Raw genomic sequence first — 20540 nt, 5'->3', positions numbered from 1 at the left:
TGTTTATAGGTGTATATGCATGGAAGTTTATATGTATATGCGAGTATTTATAGGTCTATGCGTGCGTCAAGTTTATATGTATATGCAAGTTATTCACAAGTGTGTATGCATTCATTACTAACATAATATGTATTGGTGTCATTTATAGGTGTATATGCAAGTGTGTTATGTATGTATTGATAAGCGAAGTTTGATTTAAATCCTACGTGGCGCCTCATACCACATCATCACAGCCACAACATTAGTGGCTAAAAACCCAGGTGATAACGTGAGCTACCAGAGGAGTAGTAAAGAAGTACTGCTACTATTTACACAATATTTAAACTATAGTAGTGATACTACTGATAATATTTACAATAATGTATTGAATTTGATAGGTGTCTCTCACGTTGTCCCACAGCAACATTACAATAGTGTACATTTAATGTACAATGTTTTATAATAGCAATTTATTCTATTTAGTGTCCAATTCATTCATTTAACATATTTAAAATTGGGGGCATCCCAATTTGACATATTTGAACATTTGAAAGAAAGAAAAAAGTAACACAGTAGTTACTTTCCCTGGTAATTAGTTACTTTTATAATGATGTAACTCAGTTACTAACTCAGTTAGGCTACTATTTGTAAGAAGTAACTAGTAACTATAACTAATTACTTTTTTAAAGTAACGTGCCCAACACTGTTAATAAGTAATCTTTATTCACTGAAAATAAGGATTATATTATTTGTTTGATGCTAATTAATTGATTGCAGATCCATGTGTGAGATGACAGTAAAATAAATAATAAATATATTTGAATTGAATTAACATTTAAACATTACCTTGGTATAATAGTGCTTTAGAATTTATATCTAATATTGTATATTATATAACGGTAACTATATAACAAATGTATTTATATTAATATAACTTTATTAATTATATAACACGCATCTGAATACCTCTTAAGCAAACTAACCCTGGAACATAACCTGCTCTGGCTACTTACCCTGAAAGTTACCTCCGTTTTTGGAACCGAAAGTTGAGGTTATCCGCTTACTTACCCTTAAACATATACCCAGGTATGCCACATAACCTGCTTTCTTGAATACCCCCCAGAGCTAAGAGGTGGTTACAACTACACAGCCCAGTCTAGAGATAGCTTTGATATTGGAAGACAGGCTATTGTATGTCGCCTAATTTGCATGCATGAGGGAACTCACGTTTACTTTCGCTTAAGATAATAAGGCATTTATCAGACGTTTAGGCTCTGTTGCACAATGAATCCTCTGACATGGTCTTTCTTGTCAGTCATCTCACCTCACTCTCATCATGTGATCAGTGAACTGTGATTCCTGCTGCACTGTGCTGCAGATTTTTTACAATATTTCAATAGAAGCGATCGTTATCTAACTGAATTAAATGGTTTTTATTTCTATAAAAAAGCTAAACTACAATGTAATGTAAAAGTAGTGGTGCATATTCCATGCTAATTTCAGCCTCATGCTGTGTCATGGCGATATCGCGAGAAAGCTTTTCACTCTACGATAAAATCTCTTCACATTTTCATCTTGCGAGATTTCGTGGCACGAGATCTCGTCACACCCCTATTCATTAACAAATCAAAGTGATGTGATTCTCGAGTTTACTGACTCAGTGGGTTAGCCAGTGGGTTAGCGCTCACAGGAAGGGGAAATTATAGAATGAGAAGAAGAACAGAATTGTCAGTCTGTTTGTCCCTCAAACTATCATGATTTCAGTCATGTAGAACACTTTAGTTTGGTTTTATAATACTTTTGCATCCTTTTTGAAGCTTGAAAGCTAATTGCAAGGGGGGGGGAGCAACCTTTCTCCCTTTTGTGTTTCTTTTGGGTGAATAAATGATGACACAATTTTCATTTTTGGGTGAACTAACACACTAATCCCCTGCTTATATCACATGCCTTTTGTCATCCTTTCAACATGCACAAAACCCCACAAGACAGATCCAAACTAAGCATAAGCAACATCCAATTGTCTCAGCAGGGTGTGAAAGGAAATTTGCAGGAAGTGTTTTATGCGATAATGCAGCTGCCTGAATAGTCAATACCCACCTACGCTGGCGCGTTGACAGGGGATCATAAATCGCTAGGTGCTTGTAAAAAAAAAATGCAGATGTGATAAACCCCCACGCCCCTTTTCATGCCTGATAAAGTCAGCTCATTCCGGCTGACAGGTTGGCTTAAATTAAGGCTATTCAAATGAACTGGGAAGGGTTTTTTTTTTTTTAAGCCTGCCAGCGTCATATCCTTTCTACTTTAAGTACCAGGAAGTCCGTCTTTGTCTTCCCCATGGATCCCCACAGGGGGTCAAGATATACGCTTCTGCTTTTCCAATGTCATGACACGCTCGTATGGCTTCCCAGTGGAGCTTGGCAGGAGTTGGTTGATATTATATGCATAAACCTTGCGCTCATCATCTTAAACAACTCCGGTTTCACACACACAGCCTTTATGACCACTGCTTTTTATGTTTCAGATAGCTGCTGGAATTCCTAGCACTATAACAGTACCCAGAGGACCGTACATGTGCGGTTCTGCATCGTAGGTGGTTGTATCTCATTTCAGTGTGAGGGGTCAGAGTCTTCGCAGACTAAGAAACCCAGCTTTGAAACTCCCTGTGGCCCTACCATGATCCTCTCATCTTCCAGACTTCCGCTTCCTTCTTCTTTTGCCTTAAGAGTTTTCTGTACAACACTGCTTCTTTACTCTGAAGTGGCCCATATGAGAAGTTCGGGCTCCCATTGACAGAATAAAACTACGCTGACATACTCCAAAACCCCCAACCACGCACCACCACATCTCCACTTGAAAGTGCATTGGATATACACAAGATTTCAGAATCTGTTTCAAAGACCAAAGAGTGTTAAAGCTGGTATGGAGATTTAGCGTTCAAGTACTTAATAGGGAATAACTATGCATGTCATTATGAAGGAAATGCAGCTCTGAAATGCGGCTCAGATTCTTATGGAATCATTTATAAAAATGGAATTTACTGTATAACGCGGTATGTCACAGAATTTGGCAAATTTTAGATTAATAAATGAAAAGTAGGCGCTGTGCAATTAATCAAAATGCAATATGGACTAGTGTCTTTGATTATTAAACAGCAAAAAGATGTTTAAATCTGAAGTCTGCTTGTTCTGTGTGTCTGTGTGAATGAACGCGGCACATACTTTAACACGTGTGATGCTTGTGTTGTTTTCAGCGTACCTGCTGACTCACTACGTGAGGACACTTTTCCATTTATCTCCAGAGCTGCTCTAGGGTTCACTTCACAAGCATTTCATTGAATAACTAGCATATATACACATAGCAACTCAAAGGTCTTCAGGGCAAACCACCAAGATAAACGTTTGGTTTAACTTGAATAAGTTGTGTCAGAAATCTATTTTATGTATACAATAGAATGTACTAAGAATATACAATATAATGTACAGTATCAGTTCATTCCATTACATTTAAAATTGTATGGAATAAAGTAAAAAAAAATGAAAAAAATAAAACAGACAGAACTTTTGACACATTTCATCTTATTATTGTTACAATTTGAATAAAATCATTAATAATTAAAATGTAAAAAGAATTCAATTGATTATACATGCTTTTTGATTTTTAAAATTTAAATAACCCATTAAAATGGAATCCAGAAAATGTTGAATGGAAAACGCAGAATTTGGGAAAAAATAAAACTGATTTCATAGGTCCTTAAAAATGTAATAGTTGTTAAATTGTATAGGTTTCATGATTTCAATAGATTATACATTATTTTGGATTACAAAAAAATGTAACGCAGTGTCTAATAACACTAAGTGCAAATAGCTTGCCTTGTTGGCAGAGGCTATTTACACTAACTCAGACCACTGACATCTATTTGGGCCTGACAACACTATGGAAGATGCTGGATCGTCATCAATAGCAATAGAGTAGGGGTAAGGTCTATGGTAGAAAATTTTGACGCAAATCGACCCCAGTTCAAATCCTCCTTTTGCCGAACTCGCTCTATTCCCTTTTCTCATCACATATCTCATCGTAAAGCCATTTATTTTCAATAAAAATGATCAAAATATTTGAAAAGTCAAAATAAAGTGTCTAACGTGTTTAATAATAAAGTGTTTATCGGTTAGGGGTAGGCACGGTTTTATTGTCCCAATAAGGCGGCATCCATTTAATAATTTAACACTATATTATTATTGCATACTGTTTAATGTACAACAACTACTATTTACACTTATTGCAAAGAAAATATGCTATTTTCAGTTACTGTAGATAGAATCTAATTGCTATTTACACTTAGTGTAAAGGCCAAAATTTTAATCAACAGGAAAAAATTTAATCCAGAAAAAAATAGAACAGATTCCATAGCCTGCATAATGTTTATCGATGTCTTTCTCTATCCCACAGCTCCACCCAACAACATCTCAGTGGTGGCAGAGAACACGCCAGCACCATTCAGCCGCTACCAGGCCCAGAACCTCACTCTGGTCTGCACTGCCAAAGGAGGCAAACCAGCTCCATCGGTGAGTCCCTGGCAATTTTATGCACAAACATATGCTGTTTATAAATAGGCATCATTTACAGATGTCCCTACGATTTTTTTTTGCCATGGTCGATTTTGTCCCAACCAATTTATCAAGTGGCTTACGGCAATAATACGGAGGAGGCATATCCAGTTGTCGAGTTTTCATTTCTTTCATGTGTTATAATGAGGGGATTTCTGGCACTGAAATGTTATTTTTAATGTTTTGCTGAATTTCACATTTTCAGCCACTGTTTCGCAGCTTGCTACAATATCCATAACCACAGACCAAAATGCTTGCAAATGGGTCCCCACTTGTAATGTGCCAATAGGCCACAATTGTTTCTTGAGCCCTTGAATTGTTTAGCTAGATTTATTGTTCCTTCAAACCATTTTGTCATGGTAACTAGCAATAGCAAGTCTTTGTGCTATTTAATTGGTTGTTCAATTGAGTTTTTTTTTTTCTTTTCACAATTTTAGACTTTACATGGGCTCTTTCATCAAAAAAAATAAACCTAAGAGAGTTTATCCAAAATTTTCATCATTTAATCCCCATCACGTTGTTCCAAATCTGGATTTGAAACAAGTCTTATTAGCTGTTTGTGCATTGATTGTGTTTAGGGTAGAGTGCAAACCCTATAGCTTTGAGTCTTTTCATTGAAGTCAGTGGGCTTTCTATGGCTCACACACCTCAACCTTATGAATGTCATCCACACTAGCTCTGCTTGAGTTCAACCAGCAGTTTGTGAGAATCTCACGAGCCCATTAATCACGCTCTGTGGGCGCTCCGTAATGTATTCCGGATCTATCTTGCCCCCATCTCCAGCAATTAAGAGCCCAGCGTGATAGGCATGTGGTGTGAAAATGATTTCCACCTCCCTACCTGAAGAGTCACATTGCTGAGCACTAAGGCTGACCAACTCTGGCCTTCATTACAGCACAAAACCCATGAGTGTAAGTCCCAAGGAGGGTTCAACTCGCCACTCCGCCCCTCATTACCAGCCAATCCACTGCCATTCATTCACACAAGACAGTCTGCGATTCATCAGCTTGCGCTTCATCAGCCTGCGCTTCCTCATCAAACACCCAGGTAGACCCGCTAATGCAGACAAGCGACAGGAGCCAAGAAACAGGAGTTAAATTAGAGCTGAAAAGATCTTAGTCAAAGGTTCCTGGATGTCTGGGACGCTGATGAGGATCTTGCAATAATATTTTTCAAAGGAGTTTCAGATCTGGGCTGGTGGTTGAATGTGGCTTGATTTGTGTCGCCCTCAATTGCGAATGAGCCGGATCTTTTGGTTGTGTGCAAGACAACTTATTCAGAGATATAAAGGTTGATTCTCTCTTGCAATCTCTTTGACAGCGTTTCCCACATTTTCAATAGCATGTGAATACATTTAGAAATAATATAAATAAAAAATAAATTATTTCTGTCAAAAAGACACAATTATTGTGATACAGTCGTTTTTATTTGTTCAGGTATTAACCGCAATCTTCCTGATTCTCACATTATTGTCAATAATTTGGAATCGTTAGGAAATTATGGCAGGTACGGAGTCAAAATAAGGCACAAATATAGAAAGTAGTATTAATAAGGTAACACTTTACAAAAAGGTTGCATTATTTATAAATTGCATATGAGAAAATTTTTAGTGTGGTTTTCTTTTCTTATTAATGTTGATACATTGTGATTATCAATAAGTTATGACAACATATGTTTTTACAATTTAACCAATTTTCATTTTGTTATGTGTATACAAGATTCAACTAAGTCTATTTAATGTAATTTAAGTGTAAATTACTTAAACATCCAAGTTGACTGTGCTTAATAAAAATTTAAGGCAGCAACTTTTTTTACAGTGTAATTAGTTGGGCTGTGAAAATAAGATTATTTTGTTTGCTATATGTGCTCATCAAAACAAAAGCATTTGAAGGTTGTATCATACAGGATAGAAACTTCATTAAGTATATAGTATTGTGTGGTAATTAATTGTGTGGTTGAAAAATAGGGAAAGGGTGGAGCAGATTTATGCATTTTGATAAGGCTCAATGGGACCAGAGCTGGATGGGAAATATGTTTTGCCAAATTATATTACATCTCATGTGGATTACTGCCTCTATTCTGTGTTCAAACTCTAGAAGCTCTGCAAAACAATGTTTTGAAATTAATTGTCTTCAAGAAACAAACTCTGGAACGGAAACTGCCCCATTAAGGGAGAACAATGATGTCAAAGTCACCTTGTAATCGACTGTACTGTTAAATAAAAAATAAATTAATTCATAAATTAATAAACAAATTATTTAGTTATTTACTAGGGAAGTCTCCAAACACCTAGACCTAGATAACACTTCCAAATTGTCTTTTACTATTGTTTAGTTCTACATACAAAAGCAATTATTCTGATCTGGAACAATAGCAAATAATGACAAAGACCAGTGATGAAAATGGCATGGAGTATAAAAAGAATGCAATCTAAATGCTTTTAAGAGAATCGGAAAGCTAACAAAGCAAGTTTTAAAACCAAACCTAAACCAATATTTATCTTGTATTGCGGGACGTTTATTCACTTGTTTGCCTCTTCCTTTACTAAGTATACAAATAAAATCATGTTATTCTCATCAGATACAGTTGTGCTCCAGGGCCTCAGCATTGGACTTAATTTCTCTTCTGCAACTTCAAATGCCTTTCTCCTTTACTGTCTTATGATTCATCTCATTTGGGCTTTGCTGGTGCCACTGCCTTATGGCTTTCTTCTAAATCATCCGAAAAATGTTCTATTTTCTTTTTCATGCGTTCACTCTCCTTTTTTTTAACAATCTTTACTAAGTCAAATCAATGCCATGGCTTTGCAGTTTAACACCCTCTTGAAATCAATTTAACAGCCACCATGCATAGCTTGGGGTTCAAAACATTGTATCATTCCCACAGTGAGCTGAGCACCCGGCATGTTCATCATCTCTCTGCTTTTAGAAAAGGCTGTCTTCGTTTTGTTACCGTTCAGACAATTTTGTCTTTCATCAGGCAGACAGAATTCTTTTGACAGATTTGGATGTTGAATTTTAAGACATAGTACATCCAAAAATGAGACGCTAAGCTAAGTTCCATAATTGACAAAAAAAAGAGTTCTCAGCTCAGTGAATAACTTACATTTTAGTCTTTCCCTCACAAAGCTGTGTGACTTTTTTGTTTTGTTATGCTTTGCTTTGTTAAAATAGCAGTCCATTATTTGAGCAACAAAAAGTTAAGAATGACAAAGTGTTCATTTTTACATTTAACTTTGTATGTGCACTAAGTCATTTTCTCTCTCTTTCACTGGCCAAGATAATACTTTACAATTGCAATTAAGTCTTGAGAGCTAAAAATGGCAATTTATCTGTTCAGTGTAATAGCTTACTCACCTGTTGATAGGGGTGTGACAATATTCCAACCGAACCGAAAAAACGTAATACACCACCCACGGTACAAACTTTGGTAATCTCACGGCGTACCGAACACCCCGCCCCCTGCTGCCCTGGCCCAGCCCTGGCCCATTGTTGAGGTTGACCTCACATATGACCTTATGTCACAAAAAAATTCTTAATTAGAAAAATAGTAATTAGGGGTGTAACGGTACACGCATTTTCCCCACAAATTTCCGGTACGTGTCTTATGTGTACATAACGAATACAGTGTTTTATCTAGGGTGACCACCTGTCCCGCTTTGCGTTGTACCGCACAGCATTTTCACCCCTTGTCCCTCATGTCACATATTGAGAAAATGTCCCGCATTTTCATCAGTCTGTTGATTTTTAATGATCATATTGAGAAAACATGCATGCGTTCTTTTGCCTTTTTAAGAAAGCATTTTATTTATTATTTTTGCTGCATCGTTTTTCACCTAGTATATTTAACAGCGCTTCGTCAGAAGTAACATCCCGCCTTACACAAATACAAAAGCCATTTTTTGAATCATATCCAATGGTTGAAAAGAAAGGAGTAAACACGGTCACTAGTAGGTTGTGACGGCTGTCAATCAAAATGTGGAGCGGTGATTCGTTCCATGTGTTCCCTGTCAGAAAACGAATGGATAGTTCTGTATATAAATTAATATAAGATTAACTAATTTCATGTTGTTTTATGTTTTATTTGGATTTTAGTTGCACTTGGTCAGAACTGTTTCAAAAATCGTTATCTGCATGATGCCTGCTTCCTTTGGGCTCAGTGATGTTGAATTTAAGATTATACAACAGTTTCAGGTTATGTTTTAGTGTTGGTAACATGTCCCACATTGTCCCACACAAAGTTAGTAATCGTCCCACATTTGGTTTGTTTGATGGTGGTCACCCTAGTTTTATCCTAACCACCTTTAACCACCAATAATTGCAATAAGCTCTGCGTTTTGTTAAGTGTCATCTTTCAAATTCTGTCAATTTTATCACAAAATTGTGACGCTCTTAAATGTGGCGTGACAGATCAATATATAGGCGCCTCAGTTCAGGCCGAAGCGTGAGTAAACGCGATCATCTCTTCCTCTTTAATACTAGTTACAGAATAAACATGAACGAACTTCTGAAGGTAAGTTGAAAGATACAGTACAACCTACTGAAACGTATCATATCTCGTGTAATCGCCAAGCGGCAACCTCCCGCAGTTTCTCTTGAAGCCAATACGGAAGTGACATGTACTGCACTTCATCGACTGGCCACTAGGGACAGGCTCCAGAAGGGAGCAGATTCTCATTGAGCCCCATGTTAAAATGCCCAACTTTACAGCAGAATAAAACATGTTTACAGCCTGGTACAAATTGTGGTTTTGGTCTATACGGCTAATTTTGGCCTTCATGACAACTATGAGGGGGTGAATTTTTGTTATAACTCATTCATTTACATTATATAAAGCATTAGAGTTCCGCATAATTAAGGGCGTGGCCACTTCGAGTGACAGGTGGATAGCCATTTATCTGCTATCTGTTAGTCATCGCGTCGCTTCAGCTCTGCCAACGCCCCGCCTTTTTGCCCATTTTCTGTTATCCGGGAGTGACACGTGATGACTAGCTGCCAAGATGGCAACGGCCAGCTCGACCCTACTTTACGCTTCAAAACTGCTCATCAGAATCCTATGGGTGATGACATGGACACTACGTCCATATTTTTTTAAAGGTTGTTAACAATGATTAGGGTATATAGAAAATTGAGCATGGGTGCGTGTTGATAATAGGCTTACCATAGTGAATTAGGGCAAGACAAAAACACGTTTTGGAAGAATGTATTGACTCATTGTTTAAAATTTGTTATTTTTTTACAAATAAGTTACCTTTAAATATAACCGCTTTCTCTAGGCCACTAGACTCGTGTGAGTGTACATACACTTATTTTTCAAAAGTACCCTTTGTTTTTATAGTGTCTCATTTTAAGTATTTTGTTTGTGAGTCTCACTTGGTCAATGGACTTCAAGGGTTTTTTCTTATCTTTAAATACCAGGAAGAGCTGCATTCAAAAACACAGCAGTCCATCAGCTGACAGGCCAGGCTGGTGTGTCCTCTGCACAATCTGGTGCTGATTGAAAGAGGGCTATAGGCGCACGCATGCATGTTTTGTGCGCTTCTATTGTGTGAAGCGTGTTGGAACACTGATGCATTCAAGACCTGAAAATAAGGATTTTTTTGCTTTTGTAATGTGGTGCTTTTAAGAACTGCCAAAAACACTTCAAGGGCACTGTACTACATGCTATTTTGGCTTATTTCAGCACTTACTGTATTATTGTGCAATATATCCTGCTTGGATAGACTCATATTGGCTGCTGTGTAATTACTCTCCTTACTAAGGCGTGAGACACGAGCACCGCATTCATGCGGAACTATTTCTGGTTGTGTGGGAGTTAGACGTGTGACATCCCGACATCTCCCTAAAAGGGACTTTAGAAACTCTGCTTTTCCCCAGACAACAACCAATCAAAGGCAGCCCATCAACAGTGCATCAAACATGTCTGGTATCTAATTTGTATTGATGGAAATGAGCATTATGACTACGGCTGTAGATACAAGGCAATTATTGAAGGCACATTAAGGAGAAATTAATATAAGGACAATTGATTATCCCCTGTGAAAAGAAACAATGGGCTCTTTCCTGCTCGTTGTGTGATAAGACATTACCAGTAATAAGCAATGCTCTGCGGAAATGATTAATGGAGCTTAGTGTTATGTACAGTGGTTATTATACACAAGGTTATTATTATAACTGAAACCAAAACTGAAACCATTAAAAAAAAAAAAAAAAAATTGATTAAAATAAATAAACGTTAACTGAAATAAAATAAAAACGTATTTTACTATTTATTTCAGCTAGTTGGCAAGGCAACATTTCAAACTAAAACTGAAATAAAAAGGAATAAAAACTATATAGACGTCTTGTTTATTAAAAATTATAACAGGGGACATGTTTAAGCAGTTTTAAACAAAACTTTTGCACATGTTGACTCCATCTTCTGTACCACTTTACGATAAGTTATATAACACTTTAGGAATAGGAAGACACATCATGGCCATATTCTAAGATGACAATATCACAATTTATCTGTTTCAAACTGTGAAAGAATGGTTGCGAGGGAGCATATTCACACATGAATTGGAGCCTCTGAGCCCAGACCTTAAATTCATTGAAAGTCTTTGGGATGTGCTGGAGGAGACTTTACAGAGTGCTCAACTCTTGCATTGCCAATACAAGATCTTGACCAAAAATGATGCACTTCTTGATGTAAATAACATCACAACATTTATCTCCTTTCTTTCACAATTTCGATATACACTGATCAGGAATAACAATATTACACTCTAAAAAAAAAGGTTCTATATGGTACCAAAAATGGTTCTTGGCTCGTAATCATAGGGGAACCTTTTTTAGTGCTATATAGGACCAATTTTGGTGCTTCAGTGGTTCTTCAGCGGTTCTTCAGAGGTTCTTCACTGGTTCTTTGACTAAGGTGCTATAAAGCACCTCTGAAGAACCGCTGAAGCCAAGAACCATACGAGCCAAGAACCATTTTTGGTGCCATATAGAACCTTTTTTTTTTTTGCTGAGCCGTCAAGGCATGGACTCCACTTAAGGTGTGCTGTTGTATCTGGCACCAAGATGTTAGCAGCAGATCCTTTAAGTCCTGCAGGTTGCGAGGTGGGGTGGAGTGGCATCCCACAGATGCTCGATTGGATTGAGATCTGGGGGATTTGAAGGCCAAGTCAACACCACAAACTCGTTGTATGTCCGCATGTACATACTATGTACTTATTGTAGCAATTACAATAACTGGGTAATAACTAGGTACTAACCCTGAACCTACCCCTAAATCTAACCTTAACCCATGTATTTACCAGTACTTTCTTGGGTAATTTCCCTGTGCATACACGCTGTAAAATAAAGTGTAACCAAAAGCTGCATTCTGTTCAAAATGCAGGGAGCTGTATTACAGTATGAATAATTTAAGAGACGTGTTTGCATAGAATGGGCCTTGGAATGAGTTGAACATGTTGTGTGACCGTTACCTTGGTGATTAGCATGGCTATGAATAGGAGTTCTGTGCACTATTTGCAGAGGCAGCCTTCCTCTCTCTTTCTCTCATGTCTAACCCAGATTGAGGAAGAGGATTTATAGCTCCACATGCTGGCGACATGTATGTACTGCAGAAGAATTGGCAGATGATGGACTCAATATTTATCAAACCGAGATATAAATAATAGAAAACCACAACTTGGTGTTTTGCTAGATATTTTATTTACTTTTGTTTGATAAATCAAAGCTCAAAACACATTTTTGATCATGTGCATGCATTTGTATGCTTTGCAAACTAAAACAATGTAACATTTGTTTGTGAATTCTGTTTGTCACACTTTATAACTTAACTAAACTTTTAGTTTTTTGTTTGTTTTTTTGTTTGTTTTTTTACCTTTTACCTTTTAAAAATGATCACTGGTTTCACAAAAATATAACTGATTTCAACATAAACAACAATCAGGAATGTTTCTTGAGAACCAAATCAGCATATTAAAATGATTTCGGAAGTATCAATTGAGACTAAAAAGGGTTAGTTCACCCAAAAATGAAAAGTATGTCAGCATTTACTGACTATAATAACCCATAAGACTTTTCGTTCACCCAAATTAAGATATTTTTAATGAAATTTGAGATATTTATGTCCCTCCACTGACAGTCCATGCTTTGACACCTCAAAAAATTAATAAAGAGATCATGAAACTAATCCATATGAATTGAGCGGTTTAGTCCAAACTTTTTTGAAGACACATAATGATGAGCTGGTTTAATTTAGGCTTTTATTCAAATATAAACATTCATCGACTCACACATCAGATATGGTAAACATAAGCTAAAGTATATTAGTTTGAGAATGTGGTTCATTCTCGTTCATTCTATGTTATGCAGCACCTTTGAGCTTCAGCAAGAGCCAGTAAGGTTTGTTCTTACACATCAAGTTAGTTTATATGTGAATAAAAGCCTTAGTTCAATCTGTTCATCATATAAAGCGATCAAGTCTCTTCAGAAAATATGGACTAAACCGCTCAGTGTGGATTAGTTTTATAATCTCTTTATAAAGTGACAAAGTGGTAGTTGTGATCTGTCAGCGATTTGATTTCGCCCGGCAACTCAGTCTGGAAACCCGTACATTCACTTCTACTGCTCAGTCCCTCCAGAAAAACATGATTATGCGATCACATGATTTAATGCATAATCAGCCAAAGTCCGCATATTTATGCGGGGGCTGCATTTTTTCAAATACGCTGCAATTTCGCCGCATAAATTGCCTATTTCCGAGTGCAAAATATGCGGGGTTAGCATGATTTCATAATCCCTGCATTTTCGTTGCAAAAAGTCATATATATTAGCAGGAAGTTGAAAAATGATCGTTTACTTCACACAAGAGCCGCCATTTCCCCCTATTGCTATGGGAACGTTTTGAAGTGATGTAATTACCCGACGCGAACGTCATCGAAAAGCTGCAAACCCCGTGGTGAAACCATAGATATTGGTGAAACCACGATGAAGCACACAAATTCCCATTTGCCAACGAAAATAACAGCAAAAGACCGCACAAAGCAGTTTCCCGGTGTGTTGACCGATTTCAAAACACAGCATCATGAAGCTTCAAAGCGTTATGAATCAGTGAGTCGATTCAGCGGTTTGGATCGCCAAAGTCACGTATTTCAACAGTTTGACACGCGATCCGAATCATGAATCGACTCGTTGATTCATAACGCTTCGAAGCTTCATGATGCCGTGTTTTGAAATCGGTCATCACTATATAAGTCGTTATTTAGGTTTTTTTTGCGCAAAAAGTTATTGTAGAACCACTGTAGTGAGATGGACTTTGTAACGACGTCTTTAGTACCTTTTATGGGTCTTGAGAGTGTAAAGTGCATTGTGCCAATGGAGGCCTTTCTGAGCCATCGGATTTCAACTAAAATATCTTAATTTGTGTTCCAAAGATGAACAGAGGTCTTACGGGTGTCCAACGAGATGAGGGGAAGTCATTAATGACAGAATTTTCATTTTTGGGTGAACTAACCCTTTAAGAGATTGCACTTTGTGTATTGGAAGCACTCAAATATCTGTTTTGTATAGCGACCTCTGTAAAACAGGAAGTTATTTATTAATTTTTTCAGAAATTATAGCATATTCCTTTTGTAAAGCTACAGAACTTTTTTGACTCAATGTTTTGTAAATTTGAGCCATGTGTTTATTAAGGTCTTCAATAAAACAAGATGAGAACTTAAATATTCCCAGCACTTTGTGATGTAGTGCTTTTTTTCTCTTTTTCATCAAATCGCAGTTTTTGCAAGTTCCCGCAATTTCATTGCATAAAATTGCATAAATATCCCGCATTTTCCATCGCATTTTTTAAGAAAACGTACCGCATTATCAAGGATTTTTGCCCGCAACAATCACAATTTTTTTTTGCATTTTTCTGGAAGGACTGACTGCTTCTGTTACACTTTTGCGGGAACCAATCACAGACTGGCTTATCCACCTGGCCCGCTATTGGAGGGATTATCACGATGACGGATAGAGAAGCGATGGGTCGTTTCCCGTTAATCACGCCTCTTGTGGTCTGATTGGTTGAAGGATTATCCAATTGCGTACAGAGTCATTTGAATTATGCTTGTTTATCACGCCTCTTGTGGTCTGATTGGTTGAAGGACTATCCAATTGCGTACAGAGTCATTTAATTTATGCGAGTTTATGCTCACGTGTGCAGTAGAAAATACAGAGCAGACTCCCCAGACCAATGTTCAATCTTAAATTGAGCTTGGTCCGGTGATAGACAGACAAGTAGTTGTGTGGACTGTCAATGAAGGGTCAGAAATCTCTCAGATTTAATTTAAAATATCTTCATTTGTGTTTCGAAGATGAAGAAAGTCTTACAGATTTGGAACGACATTTCATTTTTTGGGTGAACTAACCTTATTAGCTGCTGAACATTTAGCTTTAAGGAATAAATTACATTTTAAAATATATTCAAATAGAAAAGTGTTATTTGAAATTGCAATAAAATGTCACAATATTACTGATTTTACTGTATTTTTTTGCAAATAAATGCAGCCTTGGTGAGGTGAGCATAAAACATCATACCAACCCCAGCGCAACCTTCATATCGTGTGTTTACATGGCAAACGGGCACGTGACAAACAGGCATTTGCTCAGTACGCTTGCTCAGAAAACTCCCTCATTTGACTTTTTGTAATAAAACCGAGGCCTATAGATCCTCCATACGTTGCAATTGAATAGCCGCTGTTCAGCCGTAGCATGACTTATTGCACTGTCCTTTCTAAAAAAGCCTCCGTAGTCAAGCCATTGTTTTGTTATCTCACACAGCCACTAATATTAGGCATTAGCTGTTGTCTGGAGCCTAAGCTATTAGCATGAGGTTTCCACTATGCATCTGCTTTTGTCTCCCCTTCCCTGTGGCTGCATGCGCAAATAGTCCGATAATGCAAGTAAAAGCCACAGTGTGGTATATGCTGTTAACCTCTCTCAGCAGCAGAGATAAAGTGTGTACTTTAGAGTGCATTAACCGCAAAAACAGTCCTCGCATAGAGGGAAAGAGAGCTGTCCCTTACAAGATTCTCTCACTTCCTCTCTCTCTCTAAATTCTTGTGACATTGCTAGCAGGAAACAAGACTTCTCAAGGACGTGAGCTTAATTCACTCTTGTTACATTATGTTTATTTACCCAGCAGAGTGCAGGGGCATGAATGGTGGGATCAAATCAAAGCCGGACAAAACCACACACATAAAGAAAGGGCAGAAAAAGGGCTACAGTGCATGGAAAGGTCTTGTGTAATGCAATGACACTTTGATATTGTGCAAACAGAATTTAAAAAGTCCAAAGGTCCCTGAATGGACAAGCAGATTATATATATATATATATATATATATAATATATATATATATATATATATATATATATATATATATATATATATATATATATATATATATATATATATATATATATATATATATATATATATATATATACGCACACAGTGCTTTATGCCGTATCCATCTCTTTCCTTCTTCTGGAGCAGTGGAGGGTAGGAAAGGGAGGGATTGAGAGTAAAAGGGGTACAAGCAGAGCACTGTGCAAACATTAATGCTACAGGCATTAGGCCTGCTGAATTTAATACACATATCTGGAGGTTGTGTGTTGAAGTGGGAACTTAATTCCCTGTCAAGTGATTTACCAGCCGGGAATCTTAATACCCAAATGCACTGTAGTGGAGAGAGGCTGTTACAGCAATGTACTAGTGGAACATAAACACAAAGCAGAAACTGTGTCATGTATATTTTCCATTCACCAGCACTGTGGGCTGAATGACGCCTAGCATTGTCCCAGATACGTTTGCTTAGACTTACCAATCACAAACCAGGTAATTTCACAATTTACTGTGATTGCAGCAGATACTTTCTATTGCATCCTTTCTCATTTTAAAATATTCTGCCACCCTTTTTATACCAAATGGATGCTGGTTTCCATGTTGGAGACTGCAAAACGCTTTTCAGAATCAGCCTGTATATCCAGTTGACAGTCAAGCTCAGATGTAACTGACTGTTGTACTAGTGCTACTACATCATCTGCCATGTAATCATAGCGCATCACAGTCTTTGTTTATGAGTCTTAAGAGTTTTGAGAACATATTTAAATTTAAAAGTCATTTGATTTGGTATCTTTATGCAGCTATGAGTTTCTGTTGTTTCTGTCAGAAGTACTTTTTTGATGAATAAAGGACATTTTTAGCAAACATTTCAAATTATTTGTAAATAAAATATTTATTTATTTTAGAAAGATAAGGATTTTTTTTTTTTTTTAAACCAGCATATTTTAGGGGCTGGTATAAATAATAAATTATTAGAATTTAAATATAGTGGGACAACAACTGACTCCAACTAGCCCATAAAATATGTTGGTATAAAAAATAAATAAATAATAATAAATGATATGAAAATGATATGAATTTTTTTTTTTTTTTGTACTAACATTTTAAGGGCCGGTTGGAGTCAGTTGTTGACCCACTGTTATTTGTTTGGTTGCTTGTTTATCAAAATGCATTATTTGATAGATTTTTATTTTAGGGGCTGCATGGTTGGAGTCTGTTTCCATCCCATTTTTTTTTTTTTATTCATTTATTATTTAAAACTACATTGTTTATATTGTCAGGTCATGTTTGGTGTTTTGGTTTCGTTTTAATGGACTTTTAAGCTGCGTCCAAAATCGGATACTTCTCTACAGTATAGTATGCCAAAAACAGTAGGCGAAAAGTCCCCGGATGACCTACTACTTCCGGCGAGATTCTGAAGTGCACATTCGATGGACACTTTACTTTCCCATGAGCCCACAGGAGAGAATTTATGAATGGAGGTGAAGCGAACTGACACTGGAAGGTCACATGACAATGACAACATGGCGTATGTAGTACTGTACGCCTGGATTACATTCATACTACCCACATTCATATAGAACATACTTTTATAATGGTCGCAAAGTAAGTTCAAATTCAAATGTAGTACAAGATTGTTGTATACGTGATTTCGGACGCAGCTTTAGTTTTTATCACATTATTTTCTCTTTCCTTTCGTTGTCATGGTTTCTAGTTTGTTGTTATGGTCATTCTTTGCATTTAGATTTGCTATGCTTCTCCGCATCTATATCTACATCATAACTTGACACATATACTGTTTTCTTAATATACTGCATATATTTTTTAGAAGCAGGTTAGACGCTGACATGTTCCCAGTCGAAGTAAATCGTTTACGTGGTGTTTCTTAAAAAAAAAAATCAGTCTAATCGAAGTGACACTTTTATCTATATTAACTATATGTGTGTCTTTCCAGGTATACTTCAAGCGGGACGGAGAGTTGATAGAGGTGATATCCTACGTTTCGCCCACTGTGGGTTATGAGGGCACCGGCTCCGCTGGTGTACGTGGAGCCAGACCTCTGATCAGCAGGGATCTGGATGACACTAAGCTGAGGAAGTCTCTATCTCTGCTGGGTCCGGATGGCAGGCCCACACGCCTCTACACGGAGAGCCCTGGGCGGAGCTACATGGCCAGACAGCCAGGCCAAGAGCCCAGCCCGGCCACAGAGACCATCCCAGAGACAGTGGTCAGCCGGGAGTTCCCACGCTGGGTTCAGAGTACAGACCCCCTGTACTTCTTCAGCAACACGCACATTCCCCAGAGCGACGGGTCTGTGCTGGTTCAGGCCAAGCTTACCTGGACGCTGAATCCGCAGTTGGACAACGACGCCCTGTTTAGCTGCGAGGTCACGCACCCGGCTCTCTCTATGCCTATGCAGACTGAGGTCATACTGGGTAAGTCTTGCTTTTGTTGGCTTTACCATTGATTTGGCTGGATACAGCTATTTAGATCGATTTGAAAGAATTGCTTTTGACCTTCACCTCCCCTCGCCCGATCACGAGTGAATCCCTTTACATCCTCATCTGACAGATGCCGCGAGAACAACACTGGTTTCTATTTGTTGCTTAATTGCTTTACAGGCAAGCAGATTGCAGTTACTAATGCAGAATGCAAAATCTCCCAGTGACTGACAGGCCAATTCATTGAGCTGTCCGTGCAGTAGATTGAGTTAACTTAACCACGTTATTGAAAAAGTCAACCTGAATGAACGAAATCAAGCATAAAGGGAATCTCACAGTGCACTCAAAGACAGCATCGTTGCTGGATCTCACTGTTGCAAATCATTCATAATTGTAAAAAAGGTCTACCGTTGGCTAATTAATATGCTAAGGCAAGGATATGCCAAGATGCCTGTTGTGTCAGTGAAATTGGAGTGTTGCGCTCACTAGTTTATAAGGAATAAAAGTCATGGAGCAATACCAAAAAACGAATTGGATGCTAGCATACCTTTGTATTTTCATGGATGAGAGGCTTTTTTTCACCTTTTTTGCTTTTAAAGCTACAACAAAGATGGCCTGACGATCCCATTATCACTTCAAAGGCAGCACTCACTTGTAGTCTCTACTATCAGCCCTCAGAAAGAGGCGAGTGATGAGACGCAAGACAAGATAAACAGAGACATTTCTCTCACTTAATGGTAGAGGAGCTGTGCAGAAAGAGATGAAGGAGGGGAAAGGACAAAAAAACGAGCGATAAGACGAAGAAAGAAAGGATGGTCTAGAAGTTGATGTGGTTTCCATTTCAATATGTCTCTCTCTTTCTCATTCACACTTGTTCTATCATTCTCGTCTCATTCTAGCATGATCTCCCTCTGTGCGTTTCATAGCTGCTAAGAACGAAGCTCGCAATTCTATCGCAAGAGGATCTGCTTCTTTTACAAACGTTTACCTCGTACCATTAGATGTGATTTTATTTTCTCTCAAACATGGCTCCCTAGTGTTCATGAAATAATCATTAGAACCACAGGAGAAAATGACAGCAGAGTTGATTGCATATAGCCACGATTTACTGAAACGAATCATGGGATCTCTATGTATGAGGAATTGGTTTGTGCTAAATGACAAAGACAGATCCCTTAGCTTAGGGAATACACATCAATAAGTTGTTTAACTATATTGTTTTACAGTCGGGCACTATATACTGTGCAACAATAGAAATGCATTAGCTTGGAGAGTTTTTGCTTTACCGTTTATACCGTTATATAAAATGTAGTGTGGGACGTGTCCCAATGCCAGTCAGGATAAACAAGAACATGCAAAATATTCATCCAAACATAGACCTCTATACACTGAATTAATTATAAATTATAAATGTGTTCAGCATTCAGCAACAAATATTTTTTTCTGGTTTTCTAGTGTATTTTAAGTCATAAAGTGAGTGCGTGTATTAAAATGATGCGCATGAATTCGCCAGGCATGTGTCATGATACTAATTGGGGCAGCCGGTCTCGGAGCCCTCCCCAGCTCTTCAGCACCCCACAAATGACCAAGTTAAATCTGTGGTGAAAAATGGAACTGCAGTATGCTCTAATTCAGAGCCATTGGGGCAGATTTCAGGCTGCCCGGATTATTTTCACGTTACGTAAAAAATATATATTTTTTTTAATTAATTCATTTTTTTAAATATTAATTTCTCAGTTTATATTGGTTTGCATCCACTTAGTTCCAAATAAGACGAAAAGAAAATTAGCCTAGAAATCTAGACGCACCCTAGCGGCAGCAAATCTAATTTGCAGCCAGGGTAGTCTAGCAACTCTCCGTTGGCTTGCGAGCTGGAAAAACCAAACTCTGGTCAGGCCAATCACATCATGTATAGAGTCGGTGGGCGGGCTTATCATAACGGCAGAGTTGGGATGGTTCCGCTTGCTAAACAAAGAAGCTGGCAAACAACGGTCTTTCGAATCGGCTTTGGCCGCGACTCTGGAAGACTTGGAGTTAAGCTTTTCTTTGAGGAAAGAACAAAGAACTAGCTCCGCTTAACCTTCTTCGTTGCTCTGGTTGGTTGTAGCGCTATCCTATTGCGTGCAGAGGGAATTTG

The 20540-nt window shown here is 37.7% G+C and overlaps 1 protein-coding gene across 2 annotated transcripts in view; it reads left to right on the top strand.

Moving 5' to 3' along the window:
* igsf21a (immunoglobin superfamily, member 21a) overlaps positions 1-20540 on the top strand; it is a 351578-nt gene that overhangs the window by 308000 nt on the left and 23038 nt on the right. For both annotated transcript variants that reach the window (XM_079844847.1, XM_079844848.1), the window contains exons 5-6: positions 4426-4541; positions 17917-18397. In XM_079844847.1, the coding sequence (XP_079700973.1) occupies positions 4426-4541; positions 17917-18397 (597 nt within the window). The remainder of the gene's footprint in view (positions 1-4425; positions 4542-17916; positions 18398-20540) is intronic.

Source organism: Gobio gobio (genome assembly GCF_949357685.1).
Source record: "Gobio gobio genome assembly, chromosome: 19".
Taxonomy (NCBI): domain Eukaryota; kingdom Metazoa; phylum Chordata; class Actinopteri; order Cypriniformes; family Gobionidae; genus Gobio; species Gobio gobio.
The sequence above is the reverse complement of the archived record's forward strand: the minus strand, read 5'-3'. Positions and strand labels throughout refer to the sequence as shown.